At 39.6% G+C, this 19,427-nt stretch overlaps 1 protein-coding gene across 1 annotated transcript in view; it reads right to left on the reverse strand.

Annotated features, from left to right (window-relative positions):
- camk2a (calcium/calmodulin-dependent protein kinase II alpha) overlaps positions 1–19,427 on the reverse strand; it is a gene marked incomplete at its 5' end in the record, with an annotated part of 125,446 nt that overhangs the window by 38,980 nt on the left and 67,039 nt on the right. The window contains 6 exons of the mRNA XM_079835240.1: positions 2,789–2,831; positions 8,164–8,247; positions 8,503–8,625; positions 8,721–8,815; positions 12,575–12,658; positions 16,505–16,607. Coding sequence (XP_079691366.1) covers positions 2,789–2,831; positions 8,164–8,247; positions 8,503–8,625; positions 8,721–8,815; positions 12,575–12,658; positions 16,505–16,607 — 532 coding nt within the window. The remainder of the gene's footprint in view (positions 1–2,788; positions 2,832–8,163; positions 8,248–8,502; positions 8,626–8,720; positions 8,816–12,574; positions 12,659–16,504; positions 16,608–19,427) is intronic.

Below are 19,427 nucleotides of genomic sequence, written 5' to 3' on the forward strand. Positions count from 1 at the left end.
TTTCCTGCGAAATTTTGAATTTTGGCTAATGTGCCTGTAAGAACCTAAAAAGAAAAATGTACTTAACTATTTATTTTTCTAACACCTTTTTACTCCTTACATTTTTACTGAAATATCTGTACTTTCTACTCATTAGCCTAATTTTCAAACCAGATTCATTAGCCTACTTTAGTTTTAATCTCTAATAAATCATGAATCGTTTAGTCTTGACTGGCAAACGCTAGGATTCGGTCGGCGCGCTCCCGTGGCCGTGCCTCCGCCAAGCGGTTTTTTCCCGATAGGCTAATCAATGCGAGAGACTCGTGAATGAAACAGAGAGCCAAAATACTGATCAAGTGCAGGTCGGTTTCATTTGCAAATATGCTATTGCACTTGTGTCTTTGTTTACTAAGTTAAGCATTTAACTGCTAGCAACTGTTAGCACTCCATTAGCCTACTATCATCACTCATATGCTATGGACATCATTATTATCTATTGTAAAGTTACTGTAATTTAGCAGACACATATTTACATTGGTATTATAGGTTTACAGAGAGCTAGGGTAGACAACAACACAACCCTTACGGAAATTGCCGTTGGTTTTACTACATATGAAACCAAAAACCATGGCAACCACAAATTAACCATGTTTTTGCTACACTAACCATAGTTTAACCATGAAATTTGAGGTAAAACTATGGTTATACAAATGGTAATCAATCCGCCAATATTAATATATATACTTTTACTAATACCATGTTTAGTTTTCATAAGGTAAAAAGATGACTCAATAACATGTTCAGTATTAGGATTTTTCTATAAAGATATTGTCATGATGTAGTTATTGTACTAATTTGGACATTTAGGCAATTTAGAAAATATAGTTCTGTTAAATCTAGGGTATTTAAGTCGTTTTAAGGTAAAACAATAACACATGGTCGTAATGTAATACTTTAAATTGGACTAAAATACATTTATGTGCAAACAAATTACAATGAGGTGGTTGTTTTGCAAAAAGGTGGAGACAGTTCTGTTCATAAAAACATAGAAACATAAACATAAAAAAAAAAAAAATAGGGTTGTCCGTGGTTTCAGAATTTGTTGTGGGTGTATGGGATGAGTGTGCTACTGTCATCTTGGATACACTCACAAATGAATGTAATGTAATTTCTTTTGTATGAATGTATTAATATGACAGCGTTGGCAGCGTGACACTAAAACAGGTAGTAGTTGCTACTTTATACTTAAGTACATGTCGGAGCACATACTTTACTCTAACTTGAGTAAAAAGTATAGTCCGTACTTTTACCAGAGACTCTTTAAACATGAGTATCTGTACTTCTACTTTAGTGAAGGATGTGTGTGTACTTTTGCCATCTCTGTTAAATTCTGACATAACCAAGTGAAGTGCCTGATCTTCTGCTGCGACCACTCAAATGGACATAAACTAACATTCAGGAAGATTTTTCTCTCTCTTGCAGAATCTGGTTTTAGACAGAAAGACGTTTATAATGTGTTATAGCTCCATCTAGATCCACTATGAGTAAGAGTTGTACCGTCGTCTCACCACCAGAGGTCACCTTCATCACCTCTATATTCAGTGTTTCTCATTCATTAATCAGTCTCCATATATGGCAGGCCATTCTCTGAAGATTATGAAGATTTATGGACACGCCAACGTTTTTTGATTTGTGGAGGAAAACAAATATTGTTTTCATTTTGAAGGGAAAGATAAAATATTGCGGTAAGCTGCCCCAAACTGGTACAATTTATTGTAATTAATGGGGTTGTTATGCAATAATTCCATGAGTTAGATGTACATTTAAGACATTTTTCATTAAAACCTACACGATCAGGCATAACATTATGACCACTGTAAAGTGAATAACACTGATGATCTCTTCATCTCCTGTTAGTGGGTGGGATGTATTAGGCAGCAAGTGAACATTTTGTCCTCAAAGTTGATGTGTTAGAAGCAGGAAAAATGGGCAGGCGTAAGGATTTGAGCGAGTTTGATGGAGACGCCTTTCATGGAGTGACCTTTTCAACGTAATTGCGTTTTACGTGACGTCACGAGCGGCTATCGCTGAACAGAGCAAGGCGAGCATTTGTGCTTATAAAACTTAAACTTTATTTATTTTAAAAAAAATGACAGATCGTTTCGCTAGATAAGACCCTTATTGATCGTTTGGTACCGTTTGATGTGGTTTAAAGCCCTTTGAAGCTGTACTGAACCTCTAATTTGGACCTTGAACCGTTTGGGGTCTATTGACTTCCATTATATGGAGGAATATCCTGAAATGTTTTCATCAAAAATCTTAATTTCTTCAATCTTCAAGACAGAAAGACATGGATATCTTGGATGACAAGGGGGGTGAGTAAATTATAAGCAAACGTTTATTTGAAAGTGAACTAATCCTTTAGAGGATCTGCTGCTAACATCTTGGTGCCAGATACCACAGCACACCTTCAGGGGTCTAATGGAGGCCATGCCTCGATGGGTCAGGGGGACCAACACAATATTAGGATATATCATAATGTTATGCCTGATCGGTGTGTATAATAGGCTAATTGAGTGAAATAATTAAATTTCAATTGACAGTGTTGCTATTATGACATCTCTTAAACACCATCAACCAACTTTTTAGTAAAGGCCCTCAAACACGACAAGATGTTCAAGCCTCTGGACAAACCTTCAATGAAACGTGAATCAAAACAATTCCAGTGTATGATAGTGCGGCTCCTGATCCTGACATACTCACACTGACAAAAACAGCAGATAACAGAAATATTAATAATCAGAGTCACCTGAGAAGTTCCTGGTGGCCAGCATAGTAGTGAGAATAGCCCCCTGAAGAGAAAAACACAGAGGACCTTTGAGCAAATGTTCCCTCAGTAACAATGGTGTATTGTTTTTAGAGCTATGCAAAATTCAGAATTTATTAAAGGTGCAATATGTAATATTTTTGCAGTAAAATATCCAAAAACCACTAGGCCAGTGTTATATATTTTGTTCAGTTGAGTACTTACAATATCCCAAATGTAAATCGTGAGAAATTGCTATTTTAACCAAAGGAACCGGGACGTGTGAGGGCGTGGCCTGTCGATGATATCATATCCGCGTTAGTTTCCGGTTTTATTCTGCAGAAACGCTTTACTCTCAGCTAATCTCAGCTTTACTTTTTACTACTACAGTAACGTTAATAATCACATCCACATGATTTCTGCCCGAGTCCTGTCCCGATTCTTTCCCACCGGCTGTGAGCTGAAGACCACATGACCCAAGATTCTGCGCTCAAACGTGACGTCATCAAACTACGCCTTTGTTTTGAACAGGCGACCTCAAGCGGACGGAAAACTTACATAGTGCTGCTTTAATCGGCTCCCTTTTAATTAGAAAGTAGGAATTTGAATGGAATTGCCCCTCACAGGAAGTTGAAATGGAATGACGGGAAGAGGAATTCTGGAATTCTAAACCTTCAAACAAAAGGCTTTTAAAACTTAAAAAAAAAAAAGTTCAAACTTGACAAACTTTATTTTTCTAAAATTAGAATTTGTTTGAATTAATTTTTATTTGTACTGTCAAATTCAAATAGCAATTCTGCATCTGATTTGGAATTCAAAAGGCTTTTTGGAATTCCATTTGGAATTGTTAAAGATTCTAAATGGCCTAGCTTTCACCAAAATTACCCGAAACAATTTGTCCCAGGAACTCTTTTTCCCCCAATCCTGCTGCTGTCTGCGTTTCCATCGCGGTCTAAAGTACCGTGAAGATTAGCCCGGTGACACAGAGCCCACTAGATCAGTGTTCATTTTGACAGCAAATTTTTATTTAGTATTAGTCATATTTTAGTCACCTGAATTGTTTTTAGTTTTAGTCTAGTTTTAGTCGACTAAATATAAGATTTTAAATCTACAGTAGATTTAGTCTCGTAAAAATGAGTTTAGTTCAATTGTAATACATTAAGCGTTTAAGCATTACATAGCCGACTGTCACTTGAACTGACATTTTGACCTCATTTTGTCTTTGACATTAAAAATACACGAAAGAGCTCAATTCACTTTTTTGTCTATTTTTTGAAAACATCTATAGTTTTTGTAACTTTCTATTTCTGTTTAGTCAGTAGGCCATATCAGGTTAAGCTAAAGCTTCAAATAAGTTTTTTTTTTAGTTTTTAATTTCAGTTAACATTTATTTAATTTCAAGTAATTAAGTTTTTTTAAAAGGTTTTAGTGAACTATTATAACCCTGATACTTTATTGAATGTGTGTTGAATACTGATCTTTCCTCCTAACTATGAATTAAATGGGAATTCAATTAAATACAGTTTATTGTGTAAGCAAAAAACGAATATATAATGCGTGACTTTTAATTATAAACAAGCTGGAAATACACCGGGACTCTTATTTTGAAATGTCTGCACCTCTGTTGCAGTTGCAGGAGCTCATTCAAGTTCAGGAGATAAAATATGCATTGTTACAACCGTCTAAAACATATTACTATATAAACATCGTAAAGTAAACATTGTCATTATTCCTCAGCATTAGTTCATAAACAATATCCTGGCATAAATGTGCGCTATTCATTCATCGTCAGCCGTGTTTTCCAGCGGTTAGATCAGTTCAGATCAAATGTGCGCATCTGTTACACAGGACATCAGTTCTGACTGGATCTCTTCCCTAATCGACCCTCACTAACATTTTCATCTCGTTTTTATTTGTTGACGAAAATAACAGTAGGTTTTCGTCATAGTTTTTGTCATCCAACGCTAGTTTTTATTTAGTTATCGTCTCGTTTTCGTCAGTGAAAAAAGGTTGTTGACGAAAATTATTCTTCAACGAAATTAACACTGCACTGGATTCTGCAAAAAAACGAAATAAAGCCTGAACCTCGCCGTCGGTCCATCAGGCGTATTTTTTAAACTCAATAGAAAACGACTCTTACTGCACACACCGAGGCTAGTTGAAATATAATGCTGGGTGAGCTCAACCAATCAGCATGTTCAGCATCCGAGTCCCATCTAGGGGTGTGCGATATTGACAAAAAAAGAAATCTCGATATTTTCTGGGATTTTCTCGATAAAGATAATTAGACGATATTTTGCGGAGTGTGTTATTGTGCTGGTCCTTTGACAGGTTTAGGACTGCCATGGTCAGCTGACTCCTAAAGTTGATGATATTCTTCTTATTCTGTGTGGTGGTCAGTTCACAGAAGTGACAGAAATCATCTTTACCTTGATACATTTATTTTTTACATCTTTTGTGTCAATTTCATAAATGTAATAAAAATGTATTATAATAAGACACAATAGGGCTGTTACCAATCAAATGAAATAAGTATCAACAAAATGAATCTTTGCAGTGCAGAGGAAACACAGAAGCTGCATCTGAAGTGGCATTTAGATCATTAACACAGCTCAGAAGTGACAAATTAATAACCTGCAGTTATGCATAAATGTTTTGATGTTTAAAACATAAAATGTTGAATAATATTGATATTTGAAATTATTTAAAACATGAAAACATACTTTAACTGTGAAATTCAAACCGCCAGTAGGTGGCAGCAAGTCACGTTTAACGAGCGAGCGATTGAGATTCAAACAATTCATTCAAACAGCTGATTCATTCAAGGAACGAAGCATTTGAATATCTTAATCTATATTAGTCATTGAATCAACGATTCAATTGATTCGTTCAAAAAGCTGATTCATTCAGTATGAAAACGCCGCTGTGTTTTGCTCAGAGACGCAGATACAGTGCTGTGACTTTGTTTTGAACTATTATTTCGGTGGCGAAATAGAGCAAAAACAGGCAATATGGAAGTCTAAACTGTAAGTTACTTAATATTTACTTCTTGTTTAGTAAACTTGCATAAAATCAATATACTGCAATCTTTGTGCGATATCTTATTAACTATATTATATGATATAAATATAGCACGCAGTGAAAGTGTGTACTCTAATGCGCACCCCTAGTCTAATCAACAAAACTACATCACGTAGTGTGTGCGCGCACTCTCTGGGTGTGTGTGAGGTCAGATCGCACATCGTTAAAACAACAATTACGATATTATCGCAGACGATATATATCGCACACCCCTAGTCCTAAGTTCCTGAACTTAGAAAAAGTACTACCTCGCGAGCAGGGCCATATTGAGGGGGAAATCTTTACCCTGAACTTCATTTAGACCCCGGTTCCTGCGGTGGAAACACACAGAGTACCGCCCCAAAGCCCCTAGTTCCTGGGGAAAGTTCCAGCGGTGGAAACGCAGCTTAAGTGTTAAAGTGACGTGTCACTCTGGGATCAATGTTTATAGCTGATGGATCAACCTTTGTGGGGTTTAAACCTGCAATCTTTCGGGTACCTGCCCAGGGCCCGTATTCATAAAGAATCTTAATGCAAAGAGTAGCTCCTTGTGACAAAATTCTAAGAAAATTCTTAGAAATGTGGGCGTTTACCCTTAAAATTAACTAAAAAATCTTAGTAAAGAAAAAAGTAATTCAGAAAGCATCTTAACCCTTAAAAGAGGTCTTAAGGTCAAATTTGTTAGGAGCACGGACGAGGACTTTTAAGAGGCTTAAGAGTTTCTTTAGCAGCGGAGAAAATGGCAGAAAGACGAAGAGGGAGAAGAAATGTGTTGCAGACAATAGAGGACAGTGACTTAAGACGCTACAGATTAGATCGTGCAGAGATCATGTTTGTTGCATTAAATCCAACTTTCAAACCTCCAATTAAATAGACATGCCAGCAATCAGTGCAATTGGAAAGAGTGGAACAATGTTTATAATTCTAAGCCAATCAAATACCTTATAGAAAATTAACAGCATGGTAAATAATAAAAGGATTTATATACACTGAAAAAAATAATTTTTTGAATTTACTAAAAAATGTTAACGTAAGTGGTCGCAATCAATTTATTTGATCTCAATTTAAACAAAAACACATGCAATTCCCATAAAACCAATTCATTTTTTCAAATTAAAATAAAAAAACTACATTTAAATTATTTAAACGAGCACAAATTAATTATGCTTAATTTAATCGGGCCATAATCATTTTTTTCAGTGTACATATATATATAATGTGTGTGTGTGTGTGTGTGAGTGAGAGGGAACGGTAAAATAGGACAATTTGCGCTTGTAATTTCAAAGTGAAGGCTTAGAATAGACCCTATACTTAAAAGCGCTCCTTTTTTCCCCTTTTTGGACAACCAACCAATCACAGTCTTCAAAAGACTGTGTCATACGTAGCAACGGGGTCAGCCCCGCCTCTTCACTAAGATAAAAGTTTTTGTATTTTCCTTGCTCAGAGTTGCTCTCAGATCGGCTCTTAAGCTAAGACTCCTACGTAAAAGTTTTTAAGCTAAATTAGGAGTTTTCTGAGAGGACTCTTAGAATCTTTATGAATACGGGCCCAGATCTTTTCATGCTTCTTATCATTTAAACCAGGGGTTTTCAAACTGGGGTCCGGGGACCCCTAGGGGTCCTCCAGAAGGTTCTAAAGGGTCCTCAGAAAATTTCAGAGAATAAAAAGACAAAGTAAAAATTGATAAAGTCTACTGAACATTCTAATGCTTTAATTTCTAAATGTTTCTCTCCTTTCTTGCCGTATACTTACTTTCCACAATTGTATATTGTAACACAGTTTGTATGTATGGGAAGAAGGAGGCGTGAACCGGCGAACGTTTAAAAGTCGTCGCTCCTCTGTGAGAGATCCAAGACTGGTGTAACGCGCAGCTGGCGCTCATCATCCAATCACTCGCCGGCCTCGCGTCGCTCTCTCGCGGCTCTCGCTCACCCTGCTCGTCACATATAAGTTTGCTTTGTATCTTTCTAGTGAGTTTTTCTCACTATAGTCCCCTTTATCTCGCTCACTGGGGTTGTAAGGCGGTATTCTTAACGCAGTACGTACATTTAATTGTGAAAGTTGCTTATACAAATCATTTTTCATTGAAAATGTCTGCTTCAGGTTTATACATCCAACATTAAGTATAGCCAATTTAAGTTTGGAAACGTACTATTTATCTAAAAGTTTGAATGTTTTTTCCATACATACAAAATATAGAGATTTTAGGAAGGGGGTCCCTCATAAAAGGTTCATCATGTTTGGGGGTCCTTGGCATCATAAAGTTTGAAAACCCCTGATTTAAACCACTGCGATCTCACAGCCTTATATAAACTTACCTTAAGCTTCCTTCTGGCATTGAACTTCTTCAAACATTCGACAGTCTCCTGTCTATGCATGCAAGATGCGACAGTGGAGCGATGCTAAAAGGCAAGGTAAAACAAGAGGACATTAACATAATTAAAAACCTCAGAATTAATCATGTAATATACATCATATTAATATTAATCATCTCATTCCCTTCAGACTGTTACAGCTGTCAAATGGCTAAATCGGACTAATTCATGAATTGCTTTGCTCACTTCATTAACCTGGAGTATATAAATGATCCAATGCAGAAATAAGTGCATTAATTAAGCATTTTTTTTACAGTAAAAGATGGAAGGAGAGAAGCTCACTGAGATCCAGGGGTGCTTGAGCGCCTCCGCAGCAGTGATGCGCTTCGATGGGTTGATGGTCAGCATCTTATTAATAAGATCTTTTGCCTCAGGGGTGACTGTGTCCCACTCAGGTGAAGGAAACTGTGGGTGCAACACAGGGATCCAAGCATGAATCAGACACACATCAGCACTTCCGGCGTTATCATCAACATTACATGAAGGATGCTTTAACTGACATCATAGGCGCCAGCTTTAATTTGCTGATAGAGTCTGTGTTGGTCTTCATCCCAAAAGGGTGGGTATCCAACCAGCAGAATGTAGAGAATCACACCTAGAGAGGAAATTGAGATGGATGAGGTGAGCGAGAAGAAATTATTGTACAATACTCGAGCTTTAAGCTTTAATATATGCAATATTGGTGCATGGCACTTAAACAAAAGGTATAAGCAGTGTTCGTACAAGGTGCTTAAAGTCCAGGCCCTTGAAAACAGCCATATTTACCAGAGATAAAACAGCCATAGGTACTTCAAAAGTGCTTCAATTATTGAAAAAGTAGCTACTAGCAATGTTTCCATCCAAAGTTGCTAATTCCAAAATGTCATTTTAGAGCTAGTAGTGGCGGCTTGAGCCATTGATTGCAGAATAATGCAGTTATTATAGAGAGAGAGAGAGAGAGAGAGAGAGAGAGTGAGTTTTTAAGTTGCTAAACTATTTTACTGATAAAATCGTCAGAGCGCTTCTGTGCGAGTGTGTGTCCGTACTGTGTGTGTGTGTGTGTGTCTGAGTGGGAGAAGGAGAGTATGTAAGTTTCGTTTTTGTCCTATTGTTTGCTATATTTATTTGCTTGTTCAATGTTGCTGTGTGTTTTGGTTCTTTTTTGGTCTGTAAGGATCTTTGAAATAATTTGTTGGAGTGATATTTGAGCTGTAATGCGGTCAAAACCTGCTGGAACTACTTTAGCCGTGCGTTTTCCTGAAAATAACTGCACACCTTAGAACGCCCATCAACCAATCAGATTCAAGCATTCAACAGCCTTGTAGTATTAAATCGTTTAATGCACAGCTAGCTGTGGATTATCCCGCTTATACCATGGTCATTTGTCAGCAGTAGCTATGTTTCCATCCAAAGTTGCTTATGTAACTTATGCGCAAAATTGCAATATCGCATAAAACATTTCCGGATAAAGCACCGTTTCCACCCAGTGAGTCTAATGGTGCGTTCACACCGGACGCGATTCGCGCGATTCGCGCGAGTGATTTACATGTTAAGTCAATGCAGAGACGCGAAATGGCATTCTGCGGCGCGATTCGCGCGAATGAGGCGGCGAGATTCGCGCGATTCGCGCGATTGAGGCATCGCGAAGGACGCGAATTGAGCGTTTTGAACGCACGATTCGCGCGAAACGCTCAAGTTGAAAAATCTGAACTTTGGCGGATATTTAGCGCCGCGTTAACCAATCAGGAGCTTGCTCTAGTAGTGACAACAATGAGGAGAAAATCTGTATATTAATATCTGGTTCAGACAATATGATTATCACTGTGATAACATTAAATGACACGAATTCGCATCTGTTGTGCAGTGAATGTCACGCGCGATTCGCGCGAGTAAACTCAAAATGTACACGCGTCCACCTTCGCGCGATTAGCGCAAATTATTCGCGCGAATCGCGTCCGGTGTGAACGCCACATAACGGTGCGTTCACACAGGACGCGAATGAAGCGTTTTGCGCGAGTGATTTACATGTTAAGTCAATGCAAAGACTCGAACTGACATTCTGCGGTGCGATTCGTGCGGATGAGGCGGCGTGATTCGTGCGAACTTTGGCGGATATTCGCGCCGTATTAACCAATCAGGAGCTTGCTCTAGTAGTGACAATAATGAGGAGAAAATTATTTGGTTTAAATTAATCATATATTAATATCTGGTTCAGACAAGTGTGCATATGATTATCACTGTAATAAAATTAAATGACATGAAACGCAACCCAGTCTCTTTTTGTTTAATGCAAGTTTATGTTTGATCAATAATACAAAAGTATAAGTAAAAGGTATAAGAAGCTAAACATGAAATAAAGCAAACAATTCAGTCAAGCATTCAAAGTCAGCGCTAGTCGGCTACAACGGTAACGTAAAGTTAAATAGCCTAAAAATATAAAGTAATGAAACTTCTCTTTGCCCTCAGCCTAAACGATTTGCCAGGGAACAAATTATAGATCCATGAGAGCAAAGATCGGCCGTTACAAGACGAATTATAGCTGGAGACGCCACAGAGACATCAGAGCCAGCAGCAGATGTATGAAGGACTGGCCGAGGAAAGTCTGCTCTCGCCGGGGTTAATGAGCGCCGCTGATCCACTGGAGCTCACAACTCCGAAAACACCAGATCACATGTTCAAATAGGCGCTCTCTTTATAAATAAACCACAGATTTGAGCTTTAAACAACTACATTATTGCCTGAAAAAGTCTTAAAAGTACGTTTTGTCACACATTAACAGTAGATTTTAACAAAAAAGACGTGTAAACAGCCCATGTCAGCCATTTCTCAATGAGAATGTATCCTAATCAAACAAGTTTTTTATGAGCATTTTTTTAATTTATGCACATCTTGGCGTTTTCATTCAGCATTTTTTTGATGCAATATCCCAAAATGCGCATAAAAATAGGTGGATGGAAACATTGCTACTGTGGAACTAGTGTTTAATTTCATTGATAAACAAAATTCACGCAAAATGAATGCTGCTTGCTCTAGTAGTGACAACAATGAGGACAAAATCATATGTTGATACCCGGATCCGAATAGTGCGATTTATTCGTGCAAGTCGTGTCTGGTGTAAATGCACAGTAAAGGCCTGTTCACACCGGGATGATTTTCGTGCGCGTTTATCGCAATGTTTAACCTTGTGACTAAACAAAGGGCGCCAATGTGAGTGTGCAAAAAAAGTGTAATTAAAAAAAAAAACCGCCTCGGTTCGTTTTTTTATTTTGACGCAGCTCGTTAAAAACTGGCCGACCAATGAGATCACGTCCTGGAGCCGCTAGTGAAAATCACTTGGGTGTGAACACTCAAAAAACGTCACGAAAAACGCTGGCGATATTTGTCCCGGTCTGTACAGGCCTTAAGAATTCAGAAACTCTTGTTCTTAGTGACACCGGTGGCCATTAAGTGAACTGCAGTCAGCAACTTAATGCTCATGCTCGTGCACACACTCCATAGTGACGCGAGTGAGTCTCTGCCAAATCAGTGACGCAACGTACATTACAACAGACTGAACATGACTCAAGTCCCTGAGTTTTTCTTTTTCGTTCTTCGCTATGTTTTAAAAAGAAGTTTGAGATACTTTTGCAGCGATATACTGTTATCGAACATCCCGACGCCGTCCACAATGCTGAGAGTGACGTTTAGATGAATCTGTAAATATGTGTTCGCTGCTTTCCTCTCAGTAACAAAATAAATGACAGAGGAGAGAAAACAGTAGTTATGAAAGCATCCCATCATAGTCATCGTGGGTATGTTTGCACCAGCTTTGCAATTCGCTATGTGGACAGATATGTAGGTATATGCTGTCAGGTCGAAGTTTTTTTCTGTAATGCTGGGTGCTTTGGTGTGCATAAATATATGAATTATATGGACTCTCTATATCGTTTGGTTATTTGGTGTCCTTTTGGAGTCTCCAAGTATCTTTTTTTGAAAGACACCTACATTTACCTTGAAAAAAAGCTTGCAGAAAATATAGTTTTGTTTGAATCATCCTTCAATCTGATGGTTTATTTAGCAAATGATGACAAAATTAACGCGTTAGATAAATGGTACATGTTAAGTGTGCGAAAAAAGGTTGTGTGATGACGTGTCTCCAGTTGAAAGTGGATTCTACATGTACATACATCTATGGTCAAGATGGCATTTAGGTGGACGTTGTAAGGTGCTGCAATGTTTCAAGCAGGGTTTAGTCATATTGGCTATTCTCATATGCCAGAACAGTTACTGGAACAACTTTTCTGGAATATCTGAGTGTGAAATATAGGGTGCTGCACAACACACATAAGTCCTGTGACGTATATCAGTGTTTGATGCAGAAATATAAGACACTAACCACATGCCCACAGGTCTACAGCTTTTCCATAGGGGTCCTTCCGTAAGACTTCAGGGGACAGGTAACCAGGAGTGCCAGCAAAGCCTGATGTCAGAAGGAAATAAAAGCATTCATAACCTTTATTTGAGCAAATATTTGAGAAATTGAGCTACATGAATTCACTGACTATTAAAAGAAAAAGTCTGCAGTCATGCTTATGGACCCCATGAAATGACAATTTAGTAGTTTAGTCAGCATCATGTGGCCCCACGAATTTGGAACCAGTCCTCTTTATAACAAACCATTCAAGCTCACAGTACTCTTTTGTATCTTGTACGTACAATATGTATATTGAATCATGAAAAAACGAAGCATGGCCGCACGCATCAAGACAATGAATTAGAGTGACAAAATTCATCACACACATTAGTCCCTTGAAAGTAAAAATACAACTGGTAATCTAAACATTTGAATTATTTATGAATTATTTATTTTCCGTTGTCCCCCCCCCCCCCACCAGTGTTCATCGCTATGGTAATTTACACTACATGGTCTTAATTTGCTTGTTTCCTTTGTGTATTTAGTGACCTCATTTTCTTCTGCTCTGTCGGTTATTGTCTTTGTTGTTTCTGTTGCATTTGTGCTCTACACCTTGTGGAATATGTTGTTTATTAGAATGAAAACTGGTGCAAAGATGCCTTCCTCTGCTCTCCCTTCATCATCCCTGCTGCAATGTTACACGTATATTACATAAGGGATATAACGGGGCTATTCGTCAAGCTTGGTTTCAGTGGTATTTCCTTTGTCTTTGTCTATTTTTTCAGAAAATCTGTCTGGTTGTTGGGCCCTGCTTCGATCTGCCTGAGTCACCAGCCCTCCTCGACTATCTGGAGGAACATTCCAATCAATCAGATTTGTGGGAAAAATTTACAGTTTATGTCAAGTTTAGGCTTAGAACCAGGATTAGTTGCTTCTATGTTGGTGGTTTTCACCTATCATTTTCCTATGATTATAGGGATAACTTATGGGTAGGGTTAGGTTTAAGGGTTACGACACACTTTTCGGACAGGAATGTTGACCCAGGAATAGGGTTGGGAACCGAGAACCGGTTCTTATTCAGAACCGAAACTGATTTTTGAAAAATACCAGAACCGCGCGAAATTCCTAAGTTTCGGTTCCGAAAACGGTTCTGGTGCAATGTGTGTGCGAAGCGCTGGAAGCGTATCCTTTCATAGCGAGTGACAGCCAGTGTTGCCAAGTCCGTGGTTTTCCCGCTTTCCCGTTTTCCACTGTTGCCGCGGGCTGTGTTTCATGTCCGCGGGTTGAAGCGATTGTGCAATTCTGCGGGTTTTGTTGTGAAAACCTGGCAACCCTGGCTCACCTCATCATGAATATTAATTACGTTGCCTGTCGCTTCCAGGAGAGCAACGCACTTCAGCACTGAAAGCCCTCGCGCTACACATTTACGGTTTTGCGTCAGATATTTTCTCGTTGACCACTAGCATGGCGAAGAGAAAGTCACAAGTATGGATTCATTTCCAAAGAATGAATGATAATGAAGCAAAATGTGAAAAGTTAATAACATGCAAAGGAGGCTGCACTAGCAATTTGACAAAACATTTGCTACAGCACAGAGTGCCTCAGAGCTTATACCAGATTTATAGTGAAAGGCCTATATATATATATATATATTTGTCAACCGTTGAGTCACCATGGTTTAGGTAAGCGTTTAGGCACAATTACCTTTGTAATGCTGAATTGCAATTTATTATTTACAAGTTCACTGAATAACTGAATTACTATTAAATTAATATACAACTAATTAATAAATATAACTAATAAATATAATTTATAACTTGGTTTTATTCAGAGACAGAGAGATAAAATGTAATAAGACAATTTCAGAGGTGTTCATTTGAAAAACAATGTGTTGCAAGAATGGCTTAATTAATACTGTAATATATGTACAGTACAGGACTTTTTTGACATTGCCAACCTGTAAATTAATTTTAGAGTAAGTAATAAACACAAAATGGATTGTTTGAGTTGCGTATTGTGCCTTTTTCCTTTACCACTATTTGTTTAATAATTTTAATGGAACCGGAATCGGAACCGGAATCGTTAGGCGGAACCGAAACCGGAACCGGAACCGGAAAATTTCTCACGATTCCCAACCCTACCCAGGAACATGTCTTATTTGGCAAAATCACTGTGACCCTCTAGGGTCTGCCCAGCCTCAGATGGTCGATAAACTCTGACTTATGGCTCCAATAGGATTCAGGGTCCATTGCTCCTTTCTTGGCCTTTTGTTCTGTTGGCTTGTCGCTCCCTCGACTCATCCTTGAGACTCCATTGGAGTCCCTTGACTGCCTTGGTCAGTCATTGCTCTTGTTTCACCACGGATATACGGGATTCCGGCTACACGTCACCTTCCACCACTTTGGCTGGTCCTTCTCCTTTGTCCTCACTCCCACCGATATTGCCTTGGTCTTCCTATCCCCTGGGTCTGCCCAGTTCCTCCTGGCCTGTGGTGTCACTCTGGATCTGCATCCCATCGTCTTCACCTAGTCTTTAGTCCTCAGGATGTCTTGGTGACCTTTCGGTCCCCTCACTCCGCCTTATCCCCGGGGTACAAGCCAGGAGGATAGTCCCGCCACCTCCACCGTGGCCTTCAGCTCTGCCTTGTTTGGTTATGGCTCTTCCCTGGTTCTTGTATTTGTGCTGGGGTCTAGTCATGGCCCACCCCTTGTACCGCCTTCATTCCACCACCCTCCTGAACTCTGGAGTTATGCTAGGGTTTTGTAAGTCGCTCATTAAGCAGGGGAATATTGTAACGTGCAAGTGTAAGGCGTGTTAAAATCCTTCTTTTTTAAATAAACACCATGTACCATGTTACAGTTATGTCATCACATGTATTGTGTTACTCTGACATATAGTACTCAACAAACTCTATCTTCAGGTACAGTCATTGCTTGAAGTGGGCGCGTCTATATTTTAATCTGTAGCGTACCCTCACTTTTTCTTGCGTACTGGCACTTCTCACATGTTGCTGCTACTCTGACCGTCCCGCCCCTGGAACGCAATTTCAATCGCGGAGAATTCCCCGAAACAAGTGGTGCTGCAGAGCCAAGCTCCCCTCTCTGGACATCACGGGTTGAACTTGACCTAGTCCAGCTCCACCTGTGTTGATCTGATGGGTGGAGGTATAGAGTTATGGTGTGGTTGGACCTTCTAGATCCACTCATTACGACCAATTACATCTAGAGAGGGGGTGCTAGATGTCCAGAGAGGATGAGCTGGACTTCAAGGTCCATCCATTGCTCTGCAGTGAGCAGCCTCTCAGGAACGCAGATTCAACTGAGGAAGACCACCCTCAGGAGTACCGGCACATATTTTTTCCCCACTTCAAGCACTGGGAACAGTGAAGCCTATTTATTAACAAGCCAGCAGCAGGCAAGGCCACCAACCCCAACAGGCACTGAAAATGAAGCGACAGCCAAAATCCTAGCTGAAACACGGCCATAATATGTATACCCTAAAGATGAGCTGTCATTGTGACTGAATCGAGAGCAGTTGACAAGAGAAACAAGTCAGGCTTGCAGAGTAACCACATGTTATTGCAACCTTGAAGACTCTGAACGAGATGGTGCTAAAGCCCAATGATCACGTCAAAACGCACACTCAGTGGGGTGGGGCAAGCGACTTATATGAAAGACAACATAAATTCACGCCTACATTCATCTACATTCATACAGTAATTGTATCAAATGAATAAAGATTTAAATCAGCACCAAAACAGGTGCAAATGTACAGAAAATAAATAGAAAAAGTGAATAGAACAGAATAGCAATTCATATACTTAATATATGTTTGTAGTGTTAATCTATGTTTTTTGTTGTTGTTGCAATTCCATATTAATGCTGTTTGGTGGTATAATAAATGTGTCATTACCAAACCAGGCCTGTTGATCCCCTTCAACCTCAATGGCAAGGCCAAAGTCTGCTAACTTCACAGCTGCGCCTTTCGATTTGGAAGCCAGAAGCAGGTTCTCTGGCTAGAAACATGGAAACAAATGGGACAAAAAAGTTTAGTTTAGTTTTTTCTTCAACATATTAGAACATATTGGAGTGGTATTTCATAAGTTAATTGATAAAAGGTAAAAAATTATATTCACGTATAGTCGATTCTATATTATATCTATATTATCGCTATCTATATTAAATTGCATTGCCTTGATGTTATTAGCTTTCGATACTATCGATCACGGCCTCTTAACATCACTATATGAGCAACTCAGAACACCAGTCACTCGATTGTCATGTTCTTTTGCAAGATTCTGCAAGTTTGTTAACATTTAACCCAGTGGTCATACAATCGGCGCAATGTGTTTTTTGCTAGTTTCAGCCCAACGCAGTTATCATTTTCACGTCCTGCGCCACGTTGTTTAAATAGCAACTGGGGTCCATCTGTTCACCCATGGGCGTCTGGTCTGGAAACCAGGTGTGTTCAGGAGCATTGTTGGCGCTGCTATTGTGAGGAACTGAAAACGACTGAGCCATTGACCAACACAAACCTGCTCTAAAGTCAATAGTGCAGTATTTTGTGTTATTTAAAGGGTGTGTTAGTAATATGAGCCTATAGTACCCCTTTTCCACCAAGGCAGTGCTAGAGCTAGATCGGAGCCACACTCTAAAAAAAAAGGCTCGTAATCATAGGGGAACCTTTTTTAGTGCTATATAGCACCAATTTTGGTGCTTCAGTGGTTCTTCAGCGGTTCTTCAGATGTGCTATATAGCACCTTAGTCAAAGAACCGGTGAAGAACCGGTGAAGAACCTCTGAAGAACCGCTGAAGAACCTCTGAAGAACCACTGAAGCACCAAAATTGGTGCTATATAGCACTAAAAAAGGTTCCCCTATGATTACGAGCCAAGAACCATTTTTGGTGCAATATAGAACCTTTTTTTTTTTTTGAGTGCAGAGCCTAGTTTCAAATCGGTTCTTTGTGTTTCCACACCCAAAGCCCCAGCTCCGAGCCAGGAAAAGTGGTTCTTAAGTAGCACCAAAACATTGCTGGGCTAGAACAGGGCTAGAAGTAAGAACCGATTACGTCAGGCGCTGGGGGCGGAGTCAACAAGACCAACACAAACCTGAGATCCGCCATTGTTGAAATAGCAGCTAATGGAGCTAACAGCTGCTGCTCGTTTGTAATCTCCGTCTATACAAATTACGCCGAACTGCATGAATGCGTTGGATTCGCTGTGTTTTCGTTGTGTTTTGATGCCGATGTAGGATCGTAAAGCCTTGGGAATCAATAGCAACGCAACGTTTGCATTGTTGAGGGAAGGCTTGTTCTCAGCGGTGCTGTGCAGAGACCGATCGCCGTATGATAATGAGTCCAGCGAGAGCATATGACTCCTTATGCTTTTGATTCACTCATGCGTTTTTTTTTTATATATCATATGGATCGGTCTGCACAGCGCCGATGCATCTCGAACAAGCCTGGTGTGTGTGTGTTTCCGCTGCCCAGGGTTGCCAGGTTTTCACAACAAAACCCGCCCAATTGCTACTCAAAACAAGCCCAATCGCGTTTCAGGGGGGCTTCCCCGGTAAAAATCACATTTGGCGGTAAAATATGTTTTTTTGTCATGGTTGCCTACTAAAATTCGCATTCCCGGGGCTAAATATCACATAATTGGGGTCGCTTCAACCCACTGACATGAAAAACAGCCCACGGCAACAGTGATGAAGTAGCCCAATTCTTGACTTGGCAACACTGCCGCTGCCTCGCTAGCGTTGCTGAGAAAGATGAGACGTATACAGTGACGTAAGACTGGCTCTGTTGTGGCTCTCAGCATGTGGAAAAGCAAACGGTTCTTAGAAAGCTCCTCAGTCGAACCAACTATGAACTGGGACTAGCTCTGGCTCTGTACTAGCTCTAGCACTGCCTTGGTGGAAAAGGGGTATAGGTGGTGCACAACGCACGTACACTCTGATTATTACACACACAGGGATGCACAGCAGCTCACACACATTCTTAAATATTAAAAATATTCCTCTCTGGAGAAGTGTTCAGTCTTTCCGCTCATATGTAAATAGTGAATCCTCCGTGGTGCGAGTGCAACTGGCTTTTAAAGGGAAAGGGAGATGAGACTATGATTGGTTTATACGCCCAAAATACACCCATGACTCATTAAGAGACGAGGCACAACCCTTTTAGACAATGCGTCTGACGCGCCAACATTTCTTTCCGTCGTTAAACTAGCAAAAGTGGATTCAGACATGCACTCACGCCATGCACTTCAGACCATGCGCTCAGATCATTAAAATAGAGCCCAGTGTGTGCTGTTTCTGTCACATTTGAGCTGTGTAAATGGCTAGTCATATTCATTACTGTATATGTTACTGGTGTTATATCTGCAGAGCAGCAACTGTTCTGTCAATGACCATTGCTGCTATAATTGACCCTAAATTCCCAGATCAAAGTGGCTTCTCTACCTGAATGCACAACCATTTGGAGACAGCACAATCAAAAGCTTATAAGGTCAAGGGTTATTATAAGCAATTGTTTTATACGTAGTTTTATTTTTTTTAACCAATGATCCTCGTGAGACCCCCAGTCCTGGCTGCTTAAGTCGACTGCATTCAGAGTTCAAATGTTTTAGAATTACTTGAGTGTCTTTTTAAGTTTCCTGGTGTTTGTTTCAAGAGTGGTCAGAGCTTTCGAATTCGTACTGAAGAAGAAAAAAATTAAAATTAGCCACTTGTGGGATCTCACTGCGTGGCTCTCACTCCCAGTGTGAATGTGTTAACCTGTTAAATAAGGCCGCTAAAAGGAGAACGCGCTGCTTATGCAGTGTACTGTGTGTGAAATAG

This window comes from Gobio gobio, assembly GCF_949357685.1.
Source record: "Gobio gobio genome assembly, chromosome: 14".
NCBI lineage: Eukaryota > Metazoa > Chordata > Actinopteri > Cypriniformes > Gobionidae > Gobio > Gobio gobio.